This window comes from Pezoporus flaviventris, unplaced genomic scaffold (assembly GCF_033815535.1).
Source record: "Pezoporus flaviventris isolate CSIRO_AGI_PZ_B2104156 unplaced genomic scaffold, CSIRO_AGI_Pfla_v1 ptg000007l, whole genome shotgun sequence".
Taxonomy (NCBI): Eukaryota; Metazoa; Chordata; class Aves; order Psittaciformes; family Psittacidae; genus Pezoporus; species Pezoporus flaviventris.
In genome coordinates this window covers 20,224,258-20,246,107 of record NW_026892555.1, presented here as the reverse complement: position 1 = coordinate 20,246,107, position 21,850 = coordinate 20,224,258, and the positions used below count along the sequence as shown (strand labels likewise).

At 37.7% G+C, this 21,850-nt stretch overlaps 1 protein-coding gene across 1 annotated transcript in view; it reads right to left on the bottom strand.

Annotated features, from left to right (window-relative positions):
• Window positions 1-4,186: 4,186 nt before the first annotated feature.
• The window catches only part of UBR5 (ubiquitin protein ligase E3 component n-recognin 5), an 86,628-nt gene continuing 68,964 nt past the window's right edge, over window positions 4,187-21,850 (bottom strand). Inside the window, exons 40-59 of the mRNA XM_061447993.1 lie at window positions 20,957-21,168; window positions 20,372-20,602; window positions 18,459-18,532; window positions 17,733-17,905; window positions 17,520-17,633; window positions 16,764-16,984; window positions 16,018-16,138; window positions 15,833-15,931; window positions 15,354-15,597; window positions 14,668-14,779; window positions 13,988-14,132; window positions 13,569-13,699; window positions 13,275-13,335; window positions 12,852-13,027; window positions 12,363-12,447; window positions 10,853-11,008; window positions 10,365-10,478; window positions 8,862-9,006; window positions 8,152-8,237; window positions 4,187-7,094 (exon numbers count right to left, since the gene is read on the bottom strand). Coding sequence (XP_061303977.1) covers window positions 6,882-7,094; window positions 8,152-8,237; window positions 8,862-9,006; window positions 10,365-10,478; window positions 10,853-11,008; window positions 12,363-12,447; window positions 12,852-13,027; window positions 13,275-13,335; window positions 13,569-13,699; window positions 13,988-14,132; window positions 14,668-14,779; window positions 15,354-15,597; window positions 15,833-15,931; window positions 16,018-16,138; window positions 16,764-16,984; window positions 17,520-17,633; window positions 17,733-17,905; window positions 18,459-18,532; window positions 20,372-20,602; window positions 20,957-21,168 — 2,913 coding nt within the window. The 3' untranslated portion in view covers window positions 4,187-6,881. The remainder of the gene's footprint in view (window positions 7,095-8,151; window positions 8,238-8,861; window positions 9,007-10,364; window positions 10,479-10,852; window positions 11,009-12,362; window positions 12,448-12,851; window positions 13,028-13,274; window positions 13,336-13,568; window positions 13,700-13,987; window positions 14,133-14,667; window positions 14,780-15,353; window positions 15,598-15,832; window positions 15,932-16,017; window positions 16,139-16,763; window positions 16,985-17,519; window positions 17,634-17,732; window positions 17,906-18,458; window positions 18,533-20,371; window positions 20,603-20,956; window positions 21,169-21,850) is intronic.

Sequence of the window (21,850 nt, the reverse complement as noted above, 5' to 3'; positions counted from 1 at the left end):
CATGAAGACCTCACATCAAAGACAAATCTAAAAGCAAAGACCGGTGAGCCACAACGAGCAGCAAGACAAGCGGGGAGCACACAAGCACAACTGAGCTGTACTTAGAGTCCGAGAGAAATGCCTGGAGACCAGGGTGGTCCCTTCAGGAGGAGGAGGACATGGAGGCCTGGTGTTCTCAGTAGAGATGAATCCACAGACAGTGTGTACTGTCCTCACGACCGGTACCAGGTGCTCTCCAGTCCAAGTGCCAGCCAAATGTCCCCACCACCCCACAGCCAGGGAAGGCACAGAGTGCTCAGGGAGGGCTGCAGGGAATTCTGGTATCCTCTTCCAGAAAGGTAACCTTCAGTTTTGTTAGTTCTCTGCCATCAAGAATTTCAGATTATTTTCTCCAAGGCACCAGGCTGCCACAGAGTGACTGAGACCTTCCCTATCCCTGCTTCCCAAGCACGGGAAGTGGGAGCTGGGCCAGCTGGGCTGATCCAGACTGTCCGTATCTACCTCCTCTTGCTTTATACATTCTGTGAGAGGAGCTCAAGCCTCCCCAGGACAGGGTGTGAGGAAAGTTCAGCAGCGAGATCCATGCAGCATGGTGACCATGCTCATCCGAAGCTCAAGAACAGCTTTGGGTTTTGTACATTGAGTTTTCTGAGGAGCAAAAACACCGCCCTAAGCAACAAGTTACTCAGCAGTGCACTAGAAACACGCAAACAGTAAATGAGAAAAGGTGGGTTTACACCAACATCTGCTGTTACCTGTCTACTGCTCTTTCTGAGTGTCCTGGTTTCAGCACACCGAGTCAGCTTTTCAGTGCTATTACCCAGGTACCCATACAAGTTGCTTAATATTCATATCCAACAACAGCTCCACTCACTGGCATACAAAGTACCAGGGACTCCAATTTTTTGTCCAGAGCAAATGATTAGAGAAACACTGATTGATGTAGAGTAAACCCAACTGACCCATTAACACTGACAAATTACACTGGTGTGTCTAATGCAGAGTGTGCTGATGGTGTATGAGGGAGACGTGAGTTTCAGGGCAAAAACCACTAAGCAGCAAAACTTAGGCATGCTAATCCTGTCAAATAACACTGACCTTCCTAGCAGTTCTCTTAGCCCCCTAACCTGATTATCCTGGCTGCTCTTGCAAAACTCCCCAAACAAGGGATTGTCCCGCTGAGTATTTGACAAGGTTTAAGAACTACCACAAATAAGTATCTTTAGCAATAGAAAGGAGTTCTAGTATCTGGGGATAACTCCTTAAAGTCACACCTGCCCTTTAAGAGATGCACAGCAAACATCTATTTACATAATGCCTAGATTAATATACAAAGGAAAAATACTGCAAAGGAAGTATACCACAAGGATTAACAAAGCAGCAGTTGGCTGCTCTTGCACCTCCACAGAAATCCACCAACTTGTTAGCTTTGTTTATATTAGTTACAACGTGCACATGATACTGAAATATGGAAAAGCACATGTGGAACTGTAAAACAGTTTACAAGCAGAATAATCATATACATCAAGTACAGCATTATGCATGATTTTGCATGTTACTCAGCTCTACCTATGATGTCATATTCAGAAGGAGCTCCTCAGCAGGAGGTGGAAGCTGTATTCATTCCTTAGTTCCCAATTGCCCAGTGGTACAGCACAGAACTACAGAATACCACGTTGGCAAGGACTTCAAGAATCATCTGGTCCAACCTTTCTAGGCAAGCATAACCTAGCCTAGATGACCCAGCTCCCTGTCCTGGTCTACCAGCCTCATACCTGCACTCGCTCACAACAAACATGGGTGCTAGGAGCTGTGTTTCTGCATGGGGAGGGACTCTGATGTGCAGGATCACATCCGCTGTCATGTCCTGAGGCAGCACACTGCCAGAACGGGTGTTCCTGCAGGGTGACCTGTGGCTTCACAACAGCTCTCTCTCGCTCTGCTAACTGCAATTAATGGAGGTGCAGCAGCAGCACACACCTTTAGTGCACCTTTGGACAGACCCTGAGCTCATGGGATTACAGCAGAGCTTTGCATTCCTAAAACGTGCTCTGTCCAACAGAGTAATTATGACCCACTAAAACCGAAACACCACAGTTGCATTTAGCAGTCCTAAAAATAATAAAAGCAATTTAAAAAAATGGAGTCCATATTAGCAGCGCACTTTTTCATGGCAAGGCAAAATCAGTTACTGATAGTGTCCCAAAATTTTACATTCTAAAGCATCCCAAATGCAGTAATCACAGCTTAAATTATAATTGCTCTTCCCTCCCCTTCCCCCAAAAGGTATTACTTATTTTAGGAGTGGTTAGATGCCTTTTAAAAATGCTTTATAAATATCATTTTTTCTATGAAGAATGCCATTTCAGGTAAATTGAAGAATTTTCTTATGTAAATTAAATTCACTTAAAACTGTTTTCTTTGGAGTGTCCTTGCAAAGCAAACTAACTACAGGCTGTGGCAGCAACCTATTTTCCAATAGGCTCACATGATTACAGTACTCACACACGTTTGTGTTAGTTGCCATTATCACTGGACAAGGGATACTAAGAAGTTTTACCACAGGAGCAACCGTTTCTTGCTATACTAAATGGTATATTACTATAATAGTAACAACAAAAAATACCTGTATATTAAGAAAGCCATTGATAAATGGGAGCAAAAGAAGTCCTACAGGCTTATGTTTCAAGCAAGATATAAAGTTATCCTCTTAAAGACAACTCCACAGAAAATCTTTAAAAGGTATATGAAAAATTAAAAGCTCTCCATGATGCTCAATTCAGTAAATCTGTTCAATCATAAACTACTCAAGTAGCTCCAAATGAAAACCATGAAAGTAGTTTCCAACTAGGAAAGGACCCATCGCTGCTCCTGGTGATGCTAGAAGTCCTGCTGGGCAATGAGTACATTGCGATGGAGGCCAGATTCCAGTTGTGATGCCTGTTCTATGTCCTCCCCACACAGACCACGTGGGAACTTCCAGCACTGCGAGTTCAAGTCTCTGGAGCTTTTGCTAGACCCGTTCACCTACACACTTCAATCTGTGTGTGGACATTCACACCTTGGGATAAGCAAATGCCACACGCACTCAAATCCAGTTAATCCAGGCTTGCAGAATTTTCTGTTCTGTTTTGACAGACCTGTTCTTAAAAAGGCAGTATGAAGAGTTCAGATCAAATCATACAAAGCTTGAGAAGAAAAAGGGAATAAAAGCTACTACGATAGACAGCCGTAGTTTGCCCTAGAGAGAGGAAGCCAGAGAAAAGTGTCACTAAAGCAAAAATTACAGACATGGAAAAAGCTCAGAATGGCATTTACAGATTCACACACATGACAAGATCCACAGATAAGGACACTATAAAAGGGAGTTAAAGGAGAACAGCAGCAAGCTTCCTCTGGGAAGGTTGCAACTAACCCACTGCACTCTCTCACACGGTGTTAAGCATGATGAAGAGGTGTGCTGAATTAGGGCACCCTGGGAGAAGCGGGACCGTAAGGGAGGCGGGTGCTGGGGACTGGGCACTTTTTAGACCTGCACTCCAGCTACCCAGGGAAGGCTCCCTCCTTGCCCTCTGTGCACTTCTCCTTGGGTGCATATATGGAAGAAGTAAACTTCAGAAAAACAGCAGCTCTGTATACAATTGTGCAAGTTATACAAAGATAGTTTTAAGAGATTAGTAAAATTTCCCTTCCTCTGGCTCCCTGAATGACTGCGGCTGCACAAGAAGGGTATTGCTTTCCATTCACAGACTTGCCACTTTACAGCTTTTTCACTGCATGTTACCTAATGACCAGATGACTAACTTGCAGGAAAGAAAACTTCCTCCCAGACCAAACAGATGGGAAAGGCCACTTGATGACAAGTCCATCCAATTTTTCACTTCTGGAAAACTAACGAAGCTGGAACAAGCAAATTTGTTTCTGCACTGGATATAGTCAGCTGAGAACAGAAACCAACAAGAATTAGCTCTGGAAGTTAGCACTAAGGTGTCAGCTCTCCCTAGTTCAGAATAGAAACTAGTCTAGTAGTTGGTGATAATGTTTCATTAGGAGCTAATTTTATCTCCTTTTTCAGCAGTTACGGATTTAGGACTATTCAAAAATGTAAACATTACAGGATTTTCTTTTAACTAGTTTCTCTACCTCTTAAAAGTGAACTAACAGAAGGGCTTAAGCCAAAGGGAGATGAGGTGTATGATTTTAATAAACATTTTTCTTATTAAAATCTTGATATAGTTTAAATATACCATACAGAGGAAAAAAGCTATTTATAAAGCTACATACACATTTCAAGTCAATCATGACAGCATAAATCATTCTAGAGTCCCTCTTATCAGAATGCCTTGTGTGTGTATATATGGTGAGCTACTGAGTTATCGGTATAATTTCTGTCTAGCTATACATTACAGGACTTTAAAAAATGTTTAACCTATATACAAATATATATACATATAACATATATTTATATGTTATACATACACATACACTTATATACATATACACACAATACATATATATATATATACACACACGCATAGTACTTTACATTTATATATGGCCTTTCATCCAAGGGCCTTGGATACTTTTTAATACATCGAGTCTCACAAAGCTTTGTGAGGGAGGGAGCTTTATTTTACAGACTGTAGATTTGATGCCTATTCTAAACAGTTTGTCTTGTTGCCATCTACTTACTTTACACATTTCAGTTAGAGGCATTTTTGGTAATGGAAATAATGACACCAGTTAGAAATCCAGGCATATGTTGCTTTGTACCCTTGTAACTATCCTCCTTAGTATATGAGAACAGCCATGCCAGCATAAATTTTCTCTATACTAATACACCTACAGCTAAACTTGTGTAGCTGTACTGCTTTTCATTTTTAGCTGATATTAGCACAGTAAAATCCAATACAGTTTTGAACTTAAGATACACTGGAGGTCACAACAGGAAATCCCGACTAGAATCCAATCCTCAAACACTGAAACTACTCTTTTCTAAGATAATTGACTTAAGAGCTATTAGTACATGCAGAAATAATTCTACACCCGTTTCCTCAGTTATCCGCAACTTAACTACACAAGTCTGAACCAGTCAGCCTTATTTAGAAAACAGGATTTTCAACATCAATTTGGCAACTGGTGATCAGAATTTCTGATGTCAGCTGTCCTCCATACCTCTAGCAACTAAATAAACTCTGAAAACAGAGGCTTTTTTTTAAAATCACAACTGTGGGTAACTTCTGGTCATCCTCAACTAGCTGACAGAAAGGAAAACCCAGTGGAGCTCCAGCAAAGGTGAATTCCACTTGGATTTTGACAGAACGATAATTGAGCTCTTCCAACAAAAGGAAGAAAAATCGCAAACATGGACTCATGGTGTTGGAGAAGCAAGAAAGAGGGAGAACAACATCACCACCACAAAAGCTCTTAACCTTCAGTACTTCAGCCTGCTAAGCTTTCAGATACTTGTTTTGACACAGAAAAAGTAGCTCCTTCCTTTATTAATCACTTCCTAACTCTCAAAAATCTCTCAAGCATTAGGGAAAACAAGTCCTAGATTATGGTCAAAGACTGCCCTCCCCAAAAGCAACCAACCACTTCAAAAGTGAACATACAGCAGAACCCACTACAATGCAGTTTGGGAATTTTATCCTGACCTAATTACCTTGAGAGTTTTCAGAACAAGCCACTTTCCCTTCAAACCAATTCTGTGAAAAGAAGGGGTTGCCTGGCCTGTTTCATTCAGGATTCTCTGCTAACTGTAAAATGTGGGCTGAATATCTTCTGCAGGTCAATTTTTCAGTTACAAAATCCAGATTTTTAATGAACAACTATGTTTAGTGTATGCAGTTAGCTAAAGTATAAATGGCTAAATAAATAAAAACTATTGTTTCTTCAATATGGCTTGGTATTTTGTCTGTAATTTCTTTATTAAAAAACTGTAACAAGATACTTAAAAAAAGGCTAGATACAAAAGAAGTTAAGCTGCTCACGAACATTAAAGTTTTCCAAAATGTATCTTCAATAATCATGATCTTATAAACATTTTACAGTTACCAGAAAGTGCCCAGGCTGAGTTTACATAGTTAAGATAACGTAGTACAAGTGTTGGGTTAGAACTGGTAGTGGAACAATCGCCTGACTGTCTGTTCACTGAAACAGGGATACAAAAATGTTGATTGTGAACTATGAAATACTGTGCATTGGCCTCATCATATGTACAGGAAAAAAAAACCCAAACTGAAACAAAAAGCCACTAAGGTTACAGATTACATGCAAAATATTAGTGATGGTATCTGATGTGCCAGAGTTCAATGCAATCAGAACAAAAATTGCAATGAAAGTGGTTTCGTAGGTGAACGATCCCAACTCTGGGATCTGAGCTGTCAGGAACTTTTTACAAGTTCAATATACATGATACACAACTGCAGCCAACCACAAATTAAACACCATTTAAAAATAAAAAAAGTTAAAATAAAACACAGAACATACTTAATTTTTTATTTCGAAATTCCCTACTCCCTCTATACAAGAACCTTTGCTGAAACACTTTCCACAAAGGCAGCAGTGAATTTTCAGAACATTTTACATATTTTCCCTCAGCAAAAAGATAAATCACAGTGTAAATTATATTGTTCTGCTGTCATCTTTGGCTGGGGTTAGGCAAAGGAGTTACTGACTAGCAAACTGTTGCAATCAGATCTTGCCAGTGCTCCTTAGGCCTTTATGTTACAAATTTAGTACAGGAATGTTTGCATTTAAATCTTTAAAGTACCACCAGGGGTATGACAGCATTAACTTTCATAAACTTTTATAGACAAATGGAAAAATCTACAAAACTTAGCTAGTAATATTACACAGCAATACACACTTTTTATACTCTACACAAAACCAAAATTCTTGGTCTTAATGGCGAGTAACAATTTCTGTTTCAAAATCTGCTTAGAGGAATAGAGTGGGACATAAAGGCGAGAAATGCAAGTGTTTGCTGTAGGAAGATGTTGGTCATCTGGAGGTCTTATTGTAATTGACGGCATAGGCTGGAATCCCTCCTCACTGGCAGGCAATGATGGACTTGAGGTCCAAAAGTAAACCTGAAAAAAGAAGACAGCATTTAAAATGTTGCTGTACAAGGCTAAAATTTGTATTGCCTACATGTTGTATAGGGATAGGTTAAAGAACTGCACAGTCACAGCAAGTTTGGTCATACTATGTTCAATATTCCAGCTAACTCAATGGTTATGCTACATGGTTTTGTAGTGGCTTCCTTCCTTTGACTGTTCATTTTATGTTTTTCTGTTAAAACTGATAAAAGCAGCATTCAAAATGATCCTGCATCAACAAATCTTCAGTAAATCACATGCCCCCAGGTGGATCTGGGGAGATGGTGACTGCCATCAATAGAAAATGCATCAGAAAGGTTTCACAAGTTAGTGGCTACAGAATGTAATAGTTGTACAGACAAAAAGGCAGCAACAGAGAACATTTGCTTTACTGTCTGAAGTGTGATATAATGACCTGCAGGGCAGAATCACTACCAAATATGCCTTAACAAATGTGTTCTAGATTTTCTGTTTTTCAGATTAGTCCTTATTTCCTTTTAGCAAACTGTAAAGGGAGTACCCTAAGTAGTAGAAGGTTTTTAGGAAGCACACAATGAACACAATTTATAGACAACTTTTACAAAATGAACCCTGCTGAACAGTATCTCACTCTTTCATGCTTCTCATCAGCTATTCCTAAAGGGCTCTGAGAAAGAGATAGTGTCATTACTGACATCTTTCAGCGAGGACACAGGTATTGCCTTTGGGATACACAGATTATCGAGGAGGAGAACTCGACCTCAAGACCCCACTTGCCCACAGCACAGCTGCCAAACCACAGTTACTCAGTTTAAGAATAACTGTGCAGAGACTCTACTTCCGTGAGAGACCTGTGAATATGGATAAGGACACACTGCACTTACTTTCAGCTGCAAGGAAGGTCTAGGATTCACACCTGATGTTTCCAGAACTGAGAGTCTAATCAAACCCTGTTACATTGCTTTGCAACCTTAATTTTTCACATACAGGTAGACACAGTTAAAAACAGTAATGATGCCTAAGTTATTCCAGTTCCTCTGTACATTTCCCCTGGGAACAGACAACTTACAAGATCTTGTCTTTCTGTCATGCTCATCTTCTCAACTATTGACCAAAACCAACGCTTGAATTGCAAAAGCTTCTCGGCATTTTCTCCTGTGTGAAATAAAAGAAGATATATAATTCATCTGGTGCACTGGACAGTAAATATTAAGAAATCTGTTTTACCTGTACTGCAAGTTGGATCTCAGCTAAGTCTCATTCATAAAATCCAGATACTGGAGACACTAGTAGCTTCAAAACTAATACACATACTTCTGAATGTAAAAGCTAACTCTGAAATACCTCAATACAACCCTCATCCCCTCCCTCTCAAAAAGCCTAACAACAGCTAAATATAAAAATAATTTATAAAATATTTATAAAATAATTTATAAAAATATTAAAAAATATGCAAGAAATATCAGACTGTATCCATCACATTTATAGTTCTGAAGTTGGCTCAGAACTTTTAGAAGGAAAGACAGCCTACCAATAATACAATCCTTGTATTTAAGATATAGCGACAGGAAAGCTGGGAAAGCCTCTCCCCACCCCCCTATTGAAGGTAAATATTTTCAAAGGTATGTAAAAACAATAATAACTGTATTAGGACTTTCAGTGACTTCTTAAGTGATGTCAAATTTGAAGAGGTAGTTTGACGCTGGTAACTTTACACAGAACAGGCAGCCTTAAGTTATTCCTGCAACTCAGTTTCTGAATGAGGAAGTTCTTTCATACCTGACTCATCATTGAAAGAGGTAAAGCTGATTAGCATTTGCACATTTACTTCACCACAGCCATTTACTAGAAGTCTGAAATCTTCTGCTGTCAAATCTTCTAATGAATTCTTTGGAAGTACATCCAGGAGACCCTTCCTCATTGCCTTAAGTAAAAGACCACAAGGTTCACATTATAGTCATAATCATTTTCAGACTGACTATAAATGCATTACCAAAACATTCCATGGGAAATCTCCCATTATCTCAGAATTCCTTATTCTCCTAGCTGTTCTTTCCTTTCAAACCTTTGCCATCTGAGATTCAAATATTCTGAAGCAAAGAACTGCACCAATCTGTTAAACCCTACACCTACTGTTGCAAAAGAAAGCAGTAATGATTTGAACTAATATTCTGACCAGAAGCAAATGCACTCTCTAATGCTAAAAAGTCAGGTATTTTGCTGAGCTACACTGAATCTACTGAGCATTACAAAAAGCATCCTGCATGTTACTTTTTCTTTGCTTCCACAGATACTCACATGCCAACTCTGCTTTAAAAATGTTATACACACACATATTTTATATGAATAAAATCCTGAAAAGATTAGAAATTTCATTTTCAAAATGAAAGTATGAATAGATTTGTCTTAGGAAATTCCCAAGTGAATACAAACATTATGGCTTTCAACTCTTAAAATAAACAAGAGTGAAATTATGAATACAGCCACACACTGAGATCAAGTAGCCTATTTCTGGCAACATGTTCTGTCTGTGAGAACTGTGGAGCTAAACTTCGCAGAGGTAATCAAGCAGTCTGCTAGCCTATCTCAGAAGTATAGCAGGAAACCACCGCCCTCAGAAATGACCAAGATTAGATGTAGTATCATATAACAGACAGTAAGTAGTTCCCCGTACTGGACCTTCATTAACTGTTAACAAGAATATATGGTTCCATAACTTCAATTTAAAAAGTTCTTCCTTCAAAATCCAAATTATTTTTAATGCAGTTTTATAGTCAATTGCTAGGGCTCTTGCCAGGGTAGTAAAATAAAAGCAAAGCTGTATGTTTCATAACTGATTTTTGCTTTTCAAATGAGGACACAAGTCAGAAGTTCAAGGTGATTTATATAAGTATTTTGAAATTGCTTTTTAATCTGTTTATAAGGCTAACCAAATCAAAGGTGACAGACGACTGTAACAGTCACTGCTAAATACAAAGCAAAAATTCCAGGAGGGTATGTGCCATTTGAGCTCAAGAAATGAATATACAAGCTTAAACCAATGAGATCAAGTTTAAAAGAAATTACCTTTCATTCTACAGAAGTATGTGGTCTGCACAGTACTGCACAAACAGCTGTATCATTATGAAACATTAGGACATTACATATTTTTAACCAAGCTGTCAAGACTTCAAATGAAACCTGAGTAGCAATACTGTTGTTAATGATACCAGAATTATCTCACTGAAAATTCATATATTTTTTTGTTCTTCCGTTTTTAAAAATACTGCACCGAAGACTTACATGTAGAGGTTGTTCTGCTACTACCAACATCCGGTGTTCTGCGTATTTCCGGACATATTCATATACATTCTGAGGAGTGACTGGTATATTTACACCATTGGAAATAAGTTCAACCTATGGCAAAGTAACAAGCACCATTTAAAAAGAAGAAAAAAAGGAAATAAGATTATTACAACAGACACAGTAAGCTGCACAGTGATTTATTACTTAATATGCCTCTAAAAACAAGAAAAAATTCCGATTAAAGGTTAGCTTTAAAGATTCCCTAGGATTGACTGTGCTATCCAGACTTCATGGTAGGCTCTACATCAGCTTCAAGGAGAAAAGCCACACTTCAGTGTCCAAGAACCACCCTGTATTTGAGTCTAGGAAACGTAAAACATTATCTCTGCCACCTGGCAAGTACACGGGTTATATACATGAACACTACCGCATGCATAAGCTGTCCAGTTCTGAAGCTACAGAGATACAGGTTTTTCTGTGCTTACCTGCCCTCCACCCTCCTCCTTACACAGGTCTATTGCAAAGGCTAAATCCATTGCTGCAAACACTGCATCAGCATCTGTACTCTGCGAAGCGAGGATAAGTTGCCGAAGGCTTTCATACATAACCGGATCAAAAAAAGCAAAGTCATGCCAGTTCACCTATAAAAAAAAGATAGATGTTTGAAAGTAATGTTTGAAGCACTCCTGTTGTTCAAGAATATACTCAAAATTATGTGATCTGTGCCTAATCTATGCACTGGCATACAGCAGTGCATCACCCATGTAAAAAGCATACAAACACTTGGAAGTAAAGGCAGTCAAACTGATATATTCAGCCACCTCTGAAGGTACATTGGAACACTCAACTGAGGTGCATTACCAGAATGTAAAGATAGACCTCTAAGGCCTTTCCTGACGTTAAGGGCATAGAGGCTATAAGGAAAATTTACAGGGTTTTTTTTAAACAAATTCTTCTACATATTACCTAGATAACAGAAATATGATGGAGGCTGACTGAAACTGGAAACAATTTGCATTGCTGCTACAAAATGCTGAAAGTTCCCCTCCACTTAAAACACATACATATTGCTGATATGTATACACATTTAAGTGACCAATGGCTGAAATGTATACCACAGTTTCCAACAATTAAAATACCAATGTCTAATTCTTGTTTACGTAGTTCGTTGCTTCTTTGTTCTTTATCAGCCTGGAGAGAAGTCATCTACAAACTAAACTAAACCTAAAATACTCTTTAATGTATCCGACATTTAACTGAAAGGAATGCAAACGGAAGAAAAAGCTGAAGAATATAATTAGAAGGGAATATTTCTTGGAAGATATCAGGGGATTCTTGGAGGCATATCTTTCTGCCATTAAGCCTTTTTCATCAAAGATTGTATGTATCTTGGATAACCGATTATGTGACCAACAGTTTTTAAAGAAAAAACAACAGTAACAAACCTTGGTTTAAGTTCGTTGCATCACACAGAACTCACAATGCTACCGACTAATGCATGAAAAATGCAATATATAATATGGATTTCTGGCGTGTGGAAGCATTTTTTGCCAAAAGTTTAGGTAATTATTCTCCGAATTAAGTTATATCTACACCTGAGACAAAATGACAAATTCAAGGAGTTCTCTCAAATACTGAGGAAAATGCCTTTTAGAAAGCTGACATGCTGTTGCCTAGTACTGTTGAACACTACATCTTCAAGTCTTCAGTCTCAGGCAGAGAAAAAGAGGAGACAGTAAGCTGTTTCTGAAGACAGTAACAGGCTAGCCTACTATAAATCATTACATCTTGGTCAAATACCTGACACCTGGTACACGCACTCAGTTCAAACTCTAGGAAATGATAAAACTAATATTCTTCAAATTAAATTTAAAGGCAGCCTTACAGTTCCAGTATCAACTCTGCTACTCAATGCATGCACAAAAGAAAATAAAACAGTTTTTCAAGATTAAGTTTCATTAATTGAAGAAAATTAAAATTTCTGTGTCAATTTACCTTTCTGCCGAGAAGAACTTTGATTACGTGTCTATTTAACGTGATGGGACACAGCTCATTCTGCAACAAGCACAATCCTAGGATTCTGAAAACATGCATATGGGTTTTGATTCAGCACAAGAGAAATTACACTGGAGATCATTCAGCAAACTCACATTAGGAAAGTCAAAATATTCTAAGAATCAAGCTGCAGGTAGCTTTCCAGCCCTGTCTATCCCAAAAAGAAAATTATAGACATATATGATTTCAAAAGAGTATTTCCTTCAATATAAAACTTCCACATTGTTAAAAAAAGATAAAAATATAACAGGAAAAGAAACTTCACACTGTTTTCACACAGTGCAAATTCCCCACTATTTAGCTCCAAGTGAGAAATACAAAGCATAAAAGTAATAAAACTTTTGCAGCTAGTATCATTGGTACTCTCCGTGGTATTTTGTATATTCATCTTTTACATGTTTCAGACTGCACTAGTTACTAGTAGCATACCTGCCAATGTTTCTGAAACAATTCAGCCTTGCTTCTGTGTTTTTACCAGGTCTTGGTGTATAAAAACCTCGTTTTCCAGGTTGGTAGAAAAGTGGTGCATTGTCATCCCCATCATCTGTATCATCTAATTCCATATCTACAACACTGCGGCTGGAACCATGTCGCTTTCTGTTTTCCTGTTTTGAAAGTCAGAATAGCAATTAACATACTTAATTCTAGTTACTGACACACATCAAGAAGCTATTTGCTGCTAGACCCAAAGGTTCAAGTTCACTGCTTAAGAATTTCCATTATATTTCCTAATGGTAACATTTTATACCTCTTGTCTTGCATGATAAAGGAGAGGTACAGTTGCTTAAGTTTTTAAAATTAACTGATATAATTGGAGCTTAAGTAAGTTTAATTTGTGCAACAATTAATTACCTGCACTTTATCTGAAGAGTCTAGCAATCCAAGATCCAATATACTGTCAGCACCATTCTCCCTTGACAAGGGAAAAAAAGATAAAGGCAGATTTAATTTCACAGTAAGGAACTGGGATATTCTGAAACGAGACAGATTAGATTAAACCAAAGTCAACAAGTCTCTAATCCAAAGAAAAATACATACAACAAAGCAAGGAATAAGTTGTATGTATCAGAGTTAGCTGTAGCATAGTCAAAGTGTTTTGGTCACAAAATCTGTTCTCATTTCTTACCTAAATCCTTGATACTTTACCTGCCATGTGCAATAATGAGTTCCATAGCTTCATCAACTCTTGCTCTAAGTGAATCTTCACTAGCTAGTAACAGAAGCAGCTGAGCAGGGGACAGTTCCAGCAACATTCCTGTGATTTTACTTGCAAATGCCTGGGGATAAGGAATTATATGACTTGGTATTCTCCTCCAGTTCGCTCATTTTCAAATATAGTTTTATGAAAGTTTTAGTATTTTTAATATAGAATTTACTGCAAGACACTTCCTAAGCTAAATAATAAATTACAGAAACAAAATCTTAAGAAAATGCCAAATAATATAGGAACAGTCCTACTTGTTCTAATAATTTATGTTAAACAATAATGGACAAGAAAATTAATTTTTAATTTAAAAAGGACAAGAGCAACGTATAATCAAGTGTATGAAACTGTTAAGTCTTACTGGTTGCATTGCTTGCACTCGAGGGTAGAGCCTTTCTCCAAGGGCTTGTCTGTGTGCTGGAAGAGGGTCAGGGTCATCGCTAGGATTTCCCTCTGATGCTGGTCTAAAAGGCCGTGTGTCAATGGAAAGTTGTCTTCTAAAGTCCCTTAAGAAAATTAGAGCACTCTGTACTTATTTCAGAGGAAATACACAAAAATCTAGAACAGTATCATTTGCACACAGATGCAAAAAAGCATTAGCTTTTATGCCGGAATAGTAGTGTTGCTCACAACTGCTTGGAGAGAATGATTCAGAAGCACATAATCAAATGAACCAGAGATTTTTAGTTCTACTAGTATTCTGGATACAGCAGTCAGACATGCCAGCAATGAAAATGTTTATGAACCACCTCACAATTTTATTCTAGTACACAATTTTTTATTATTGTTTTAAGCAGGACAGATGGATGGCAAATAGTTGAGACATAATCTATCAATGCTAAAGTAAGCATTATTATTCTTTAAAGAACTGAAGTATATATTGGATTGGAAAAAAAAATTACCCTGAAAATTGCTCCTGAAAGTAAAAAAAGCCGGACACCTTTAATTTGAGGAAGTAAAGGTATCTTTCCTGAAGATGACCAAGGCAATAATTCTGTTTGACAAAGTATCTCCAACAAATTGAAAATATATATCACTTACCTATCCCTATCTCTCCGAGAACCAGCTCGTAAGCCACTACTTCTCCGCATTTCTCTCTCCCGCTCCCTTTCCCGATCTCTCTCTCCCCTATTTCGCAATCTCTGCATCAGACCTGAAGGGGAAAAAGCCTCATAAGCTCATAAACACCTTTATATTTCTTTCTCCTACTTAAGTTTCAGTGTAAGGAGGACACGGCTTCAGAAGATAGCTTGAAAGACGTAAATGAGACAGACCACTTCACTCAAAAGTAGTGACTGGGGTTCAGTCAAACTTAAGAAAGGAACCTGAAGTGTCTGTACCAACTTACAAATGCTGAAGTACTTCAAGAGTTATATATACTTTCAAAAACATTAAAATGTATTCATGACAAGCCAGATGGAGCAGTTATATTAAAATGTGTAACCTCTTACTAGCTAAAATCTTGACAATTATTACCTACTGGAGAGGAAGATGCTCAAAAGAACTGAAAGTATGTAAAGCAGACTTTTGTTTCTAGAAAAACAAGAGCTTCCTGTTTCTAGAAGCAGAAAGAATGCCATTTCCTTGCCCCAGAGAAGTAACATGCACAATTTTCACAGTTCCTCTGGTAACTAAGCTCTGAGACAATGCCAAGTACTTCAGTGTAAAAAAAAAATCCAAGGCTTTTATGAATGTTATCTGTAGATTAACTGCTATGCATCACTTACTTGTATGGGTACCTTTGTTGGCATTCTGAATGCAATCTAGATTTGGCAGTTTCTCGTTTGACAGAAAAGCTTGTGCAATAGCAGTGTAAAAGCTTCGTGCTACACCACTGCCTTCTCCAGGCTCATCCTTAAAAGTAACTTTTACTCTGTGTACAGCCATCGGAGTAGTAGCACACCTGCGACCAAAATGATTGTTGAGCTGCCTCATGGTCTGCTGAATTAGAAGATCTCTGTCTCGATCAACCTAATAAAAACACAAAAAAAGTTTCAACTTCACAAGAAGTTTCTGGACACTTGTGCATAGACTGAGAAAACACCAATTAGACTGTGAGAAACTACAGCTCACAAAGTAAAGTTTAAGACACCTTCTTGCAGATTCTGAAATACAATTTCTCCTAGCAAGTTATATTAGCAAGTTATCCTGTGTGCAATAATTCAATTAATGAAAACAATTCAGAAGATAAACTAACATTTTTTACCTCCAATGTTAAATCCCTGGATTGCTGGTTTCTAAGCTTTTCCATCTCTCTACGGAACTTTGATTCCTTTACTTCAAAGCCACCTAATTCAGTCAGGATCTTAAAAAACAAAAAACAAAATCAGAATGAGGGAGGTGCACAATTTAATTTGAAGAGGAACTGCCCTTACACTGGGAAACACGTACCGATCCAGGCTCTGCTCCAACATCTTCCATGAATACTCTACCAAACAATTCTAAGGAAAGGCGCCAACGTCCCAGCAACATGTCATGAGATATAACCATGCCCATGAAGCTACACTGTGGCCTGATAGAAGGCAGGAATAAACAACAGAGAAGAAAATCAGCTGAAATTTCAGACACAGTTTGTGTACTTCATCTTTTTCTCATCCTCTGCCTTCAAATAAGCTCTTCTGATAAACACCACCACAGTACAGTAAGTTTGTGGACAAAAGCATATGAAATGGTTTAGTTTCAGCTGAAACACACATCTTCCTTCCAAGGAGAAATTACTCTCAAAGCATGTAACTTCACTGCTCCACGGAATTTACTGTTATTGGTCCCCCTTCAATCAAAACCTCAGTATTTTTTTTTAAAAGAGCTGCAATTCAAAGTGTGGGCAGGTCAGCCCCTCACTGCAAGAAGGGTGGGCAGCATCACCCTGCAAACATGGCAAGCTGACAATTCCAGTTTTTAAACTTAGCTACCCAGGACACCATAGTAGGTCTGTAGCAGGAAGCCAGGTAGTAAAGGACTTTTACTATAGTTTGCCCAGACTTCCTTGAAGACTGTTTGACTGTTCATTTTAAAACTATCAAACTACAAATTCAAACTAAAGCTGCCCATTTAAAGTTTAGAAGACTTTTCAGAGTCCCAAATATTCTTTTGTCAGCTCAGTAATATTTCACAGAGTGACTTTTAACTCGAACTACCTGAAAGATGTGAGAGGTGGCCCTTCACTTTCTGTCAATCCTATCTCTGCCAACAAGCTGCTTTTCAGTTGTGCTGCAAGATCATGAGCTGAAGGCCCTGGCTTTGAACTCTCAGATTCTTCTGTAGGCACGTTTTGTTCCTCCCCTTCCTTCTTTTGCCGATTTTGCATGCTCATAACATTTTTTAAGTTGGCTGCATAAGACATTTTAGTTGGAAGAACCTAAAGAGGAGAAGTAAAATTTAATTGCACTTTCAAAGTAGTCTATAAGGCTTTTTCAGGATACATGTAATTTTTAAGCCTCACAAGTATGAGCAATGTAATGGACCTGTTAAACACAATAACCTCAATCATTTCAACTACAAAACCACACATTTTCCCACTTCATGCTTGCCATTTAATGCTTGGTCTGTAGCCAAGTCAATTTACTGGGATATAGGAATATTAAAGTCTTTTTATCATAAATAATGATATAATTGGCATTTCAAAATTAACTTGGGACCGTACTGCAGCCTTTGAAAATAATTCTTGAAATCTGCTATAAATCAGTAATCATAAAAGTTCCTACATTAAAAAAAAAAAATCCAAACCCACACTTTCAATAAAAGGTCCAAGTTTTCACACGTACTTTCACACTTACGTAATTTGAAATTATTCTGAAAGCCACTTAAAATTCTCCCTGAAAATACTGAAGTGTCTTTTTAAGGAATGAAGGTAGTAGCTTCAATTGTTAAAGTAATAAAAACTTTAAATCTACCTCAAGGCAGTTTCTATCCACTGTGACTTCCATTAAGCATTTCCCACTGTTGGCAGAAGATGAATACAGACCCTGACTTGGTCGGCCAAACAGATCTTCTTTGCGAGCATTTGGCTGAAAATTAACAGAAGCATTCTGGGTAAATAATATACTTCAGTTAGAAGTGAAAAAGCAAAATGCAGTTTTCTTCCAGAACATCATCTCTGATGTCACCTGTAATAGATGAGGCTGGTCTGCCAGTGGGATGGCTTCTGCCAGAGGAACCTCAAAAGGATTGGGTGGAATGCAGCCAAGGAACGTCATAGAGTCTGATCGTCTGAAAAATGGATGGTTTTGGCCAGTCTCTGCTGGAAGGGAGTCATCATCTTTGTCGTTGAGTGTAGCACCTAAATATCAGAGAAGATTTCAATGCAATTTTAACAGTTATAGAAGCAAAGAATTTAAAATACCAAAATGTTAATACGCTTCCCTCTCAGCTACCTGACTGGAGGAACTTTAATACTTCTACAGGATGCTTCCACAAATCCCGTATTTTTATTAAGATGCAGTTATGACTTTTTTTCTTTTTTACCGTAACTAATTTTACTGAACACGTACTCCTAATCTATATATACTCGGTACAGAGCACATATTCCACCATTTTCAGCAGCAGTTTCATCAGATCAAAAAAATCAGTTTAACTCCAAACCAAATTTTAAATCCTGTCATAGTATAGAATAAGTAAGAGATGACAAAAAGAAGGCCCAGAAATGAGAATAGGCAATGGCAGAACAAATTTGGCAAGGAATTATGGTAAGGAAACCTTTCAAAAAAAACAACTTCAGTGTAACATACAAGTAGCAAAACTTATTCAAATTCTCAGCTAGCTAAAGGGGAAAAAAAGCTAAGAAAGCATAAGTGGTATTTTTGCATACTACAGAAGTGTATCTGTACACTCACTTTGATTGGTGTCATCATCATTTTCATGTTCTGAATCTTCATTGTCAAGACCCAGTTCCAAAAGTTCCCGAGTTCTTAAAAAAAAGAAAGAATAGTCAATCCTTTGAAGAAAACATTAGGCAAGACACAGCTGTAGCAATCAGTAAAAGCAAGAGTATAATCTGTAAGTGTGCTTGAGAGATATACAAAATAAGAATGAACGCACTCTAAAATCAAAGTACTGTAGAGTACTTCTCATTACGTACTCACTACTTTACTCACACAGTTACTCTCCTACCCATTTAGCCACCTACTAAGTTTGATCTAAAAAGCTGCAGCTTCAGACAGTGATTGGTATGCTTGTTTTTAAGGACTCGTCTATATATAAAACCTAGGAACCCTACATTAGTGTAAGAAATACAAGTGAGTACTAGTCTAAAATTTACTGGTGTAGAATAAATATGCCCAGTCTTACAAAAATGTCACTGATCACACTTCAGAAAGTTAAGCCTGCAAGCTGCATATTAAAGAAATGGATTTCACTGTATTAAGAAAACAAGGATCAAGAACTTTGACTTGCATTCATTTCTGGCAGTTTGTGCATTGTGAAATATATTCCGAAACTAGATGATGACCAGTAAGATCTCATTTCATACAGGCTACTAAAACGTTATCTAGCAGACGCAACTGTTTGAATTTGAACCACTGATCTTTAATTGAAAAGGTCTGTGCCTTCATAGCTTTATAAGCATTTTGTGTGAATTTTGCAATTCTTTGATGAACAGTTATTTGCCAGATTTCAATATGTGAATTCTGGAGGGACAAGCAGATTCCAGGAGTATCTTATTGCCTGGAAAAGGCTTAAAGCCACAGCTCTAACTATTCAAGTCAGCCAGTACAAAATCTCATTTATTGTTTTAAATCACCCCTACTTGTAAGGAAACTACTGTTAACATCAGCATCCTCTGGTATGCATTTTGAGATCATAATAAGCCTTACATTATATACAATAATATTATATACAAGCAAAGATATATTGAACATGACACTGGAACTAAAGCAGCAGCCCAATATATATTTAAAGTATCAATACCTCTTATTTTACAGTTACTAAATTTATAGAGAAAAGGAAAAGTTATGTTTAACCTGTGATACTGACAATTCAGGGCAGGAAGGGGCAAAGATGTGCATTTATTTAACCGTTGACTATGACTATTCAGGTATGTTACCTCAAAACTTAGTAAGAAATGGGAACAGATAGCGCAGACTACCAACACACAGATAATTCTATGACCATTAACTGACATTTCAAAATCAAACAACATTTCTAAAAAAAAAGAAAATTAAAATCTTGCAATATATTAAAAAGTAATAAATGCATCCTGTAAAATGCTAGAGTTGAAGTAGCAGGGATTTAGAGATTTTCAACTTAAGGACATTTTCAGCTCTTTGATTTTCCTACCAAGTAAGTCTCAAATATCCAAAACCAAACAGAAAACAGCTAAGCCCATCATACTGAACTTTTTTATTTTTTTCCACATTGTTCTTAACATGTTTGAGAGAACTCCAAATAAGTTTGTCATCATGTTAAACGTTAACAGCAGACTGCACTTTTCAGATGAAAAATTGCCCTGCGTACATCTTTTAGAGGAACTGCCATGGAGCTTAAAATCAAATTAAAGTTTCAGCAGCAAGAAAGAAATTTTTTAGCAATCAGCGTAAAAAGATTTGAACAGGATACTGCAGCAAGCTTATCAAACATACATTATACACCATTATATATGTATTTTTTATATTACGCATGTTACTACATATACAGGCAGAGACGCAGATGTAAGTATATATTTGAGTTGCTGAGCAACACAAATGACTAAAACAAAAGGGCATACACCACTTGTGCAAAAGTGTTTGTTTCTGTGAGTCAGGCTCAGTACCTTTTCCGTTCCAGCTGAGGAGTATCCAATGTTGTCTGTTGATTCATTGCTTTAATCCAGTAAATAAGGGCTTGAAAAACATACGCAACGTGCTTTAATGAACAGACATCCAGAACAGGAAGAACATCTGAGTGCTCATCATTGTGAGAACGCATCAGAGACAGTGCGTAGTTCAGGAAGTCACCACGTGCTGACATCATTCCCTGACGGGCACTGAGTAAAGTAGCTCGTCTAGTGAAAGAAAAGGATGGAATACAGAGAGATCAGGCATCACAGCAGAATGCAGCCTTTACCTATTAGTATTTATTTCTGAAAGATGGATGTGAAAACTAAAAAACAGAAACTCAGTGTGGTAACAACCATATTCCATGCTTTACTATAAGCAGCTCAGGTGCTGCATATTACAAATAATTAATACTCAAGGTGAATGTAACACATAAAAATAAATGAAATAGTATGAACAACATAGGAAGCCAACTTAAAACAGTAAGTAAACTGCTGCATTACAAAATGTCAGCAAACAAGAAGATTAGATTTGACTCCAAGACTGCTAAATCATATCACATAATCAAGCTATTTTCATACCTTCTTCCCTCAAGTGTTCTTAAACTGGCTTCCTCACGGGCTGTCATTCTTTCCCTTCTGGCTGAATTCTGAGAAGCATGGAGAGGATGATTTGGATGGCCAGGATCACCAGCAGATGCTAATGCAGAACCATAACGCAGCTGAGCTTCAGTAGAGTCCATGATACTAACCATCCAATTCCAAGTAGGAATAAGCTTTTCTTCTACGTAATTCTATAGAAAATGAGATGTAATGAGTTTTGCAAAGAGAACTAGATGACGAGAATGCAATCTCAACATAAGCCTCCACCATGGCTTTTATAGTTACACCTGATTCCTTCCAAAGAGGGTGTAAAATCACATTTCAAGAATGACCAAAGAACAGTTTCAGAAAGCTCTACTGCAACTGCTGATTTACTGTAGTGGTATGCAGCTCTCAATACTTTATTCCTTGGTGTCTGTAAAGCTTTCTCACCACCCCTCTCTCTCCTTCGGACATCTCCTCCTCAACTTATGACCACCAAGCATCTTCCAGGTGTGCACATCTTGGGGATTTTGGTCCAATTGCTGACTTTCTAGTAGCTTTAACATCCCTCATCCCGCTATAGCATTCACTAGCCAGATCTTTCACCATTCTTCACCCCTCGCAACTTACTCAGTAAAGACAACAAAGTTAAAACCTGCACAGAGAACTATGTCTGCATACAGACCTCTCCTGGTCCAGTCTTTCTTCACCTGTTCCCAATATAGGGAGAAAAGCAGGCTCCAGAGTCTAACTGCATTGACCTGTTTTTTGTTTGTTTTTTTTTTTATCCAACATCAGGGACAGCAAACAGACATTTATCTGTACAAATCTTTTATCTCATTTAATTATTTGGTCCTTACTAACTTTCTTCTTTTATAAACTCAACAATTC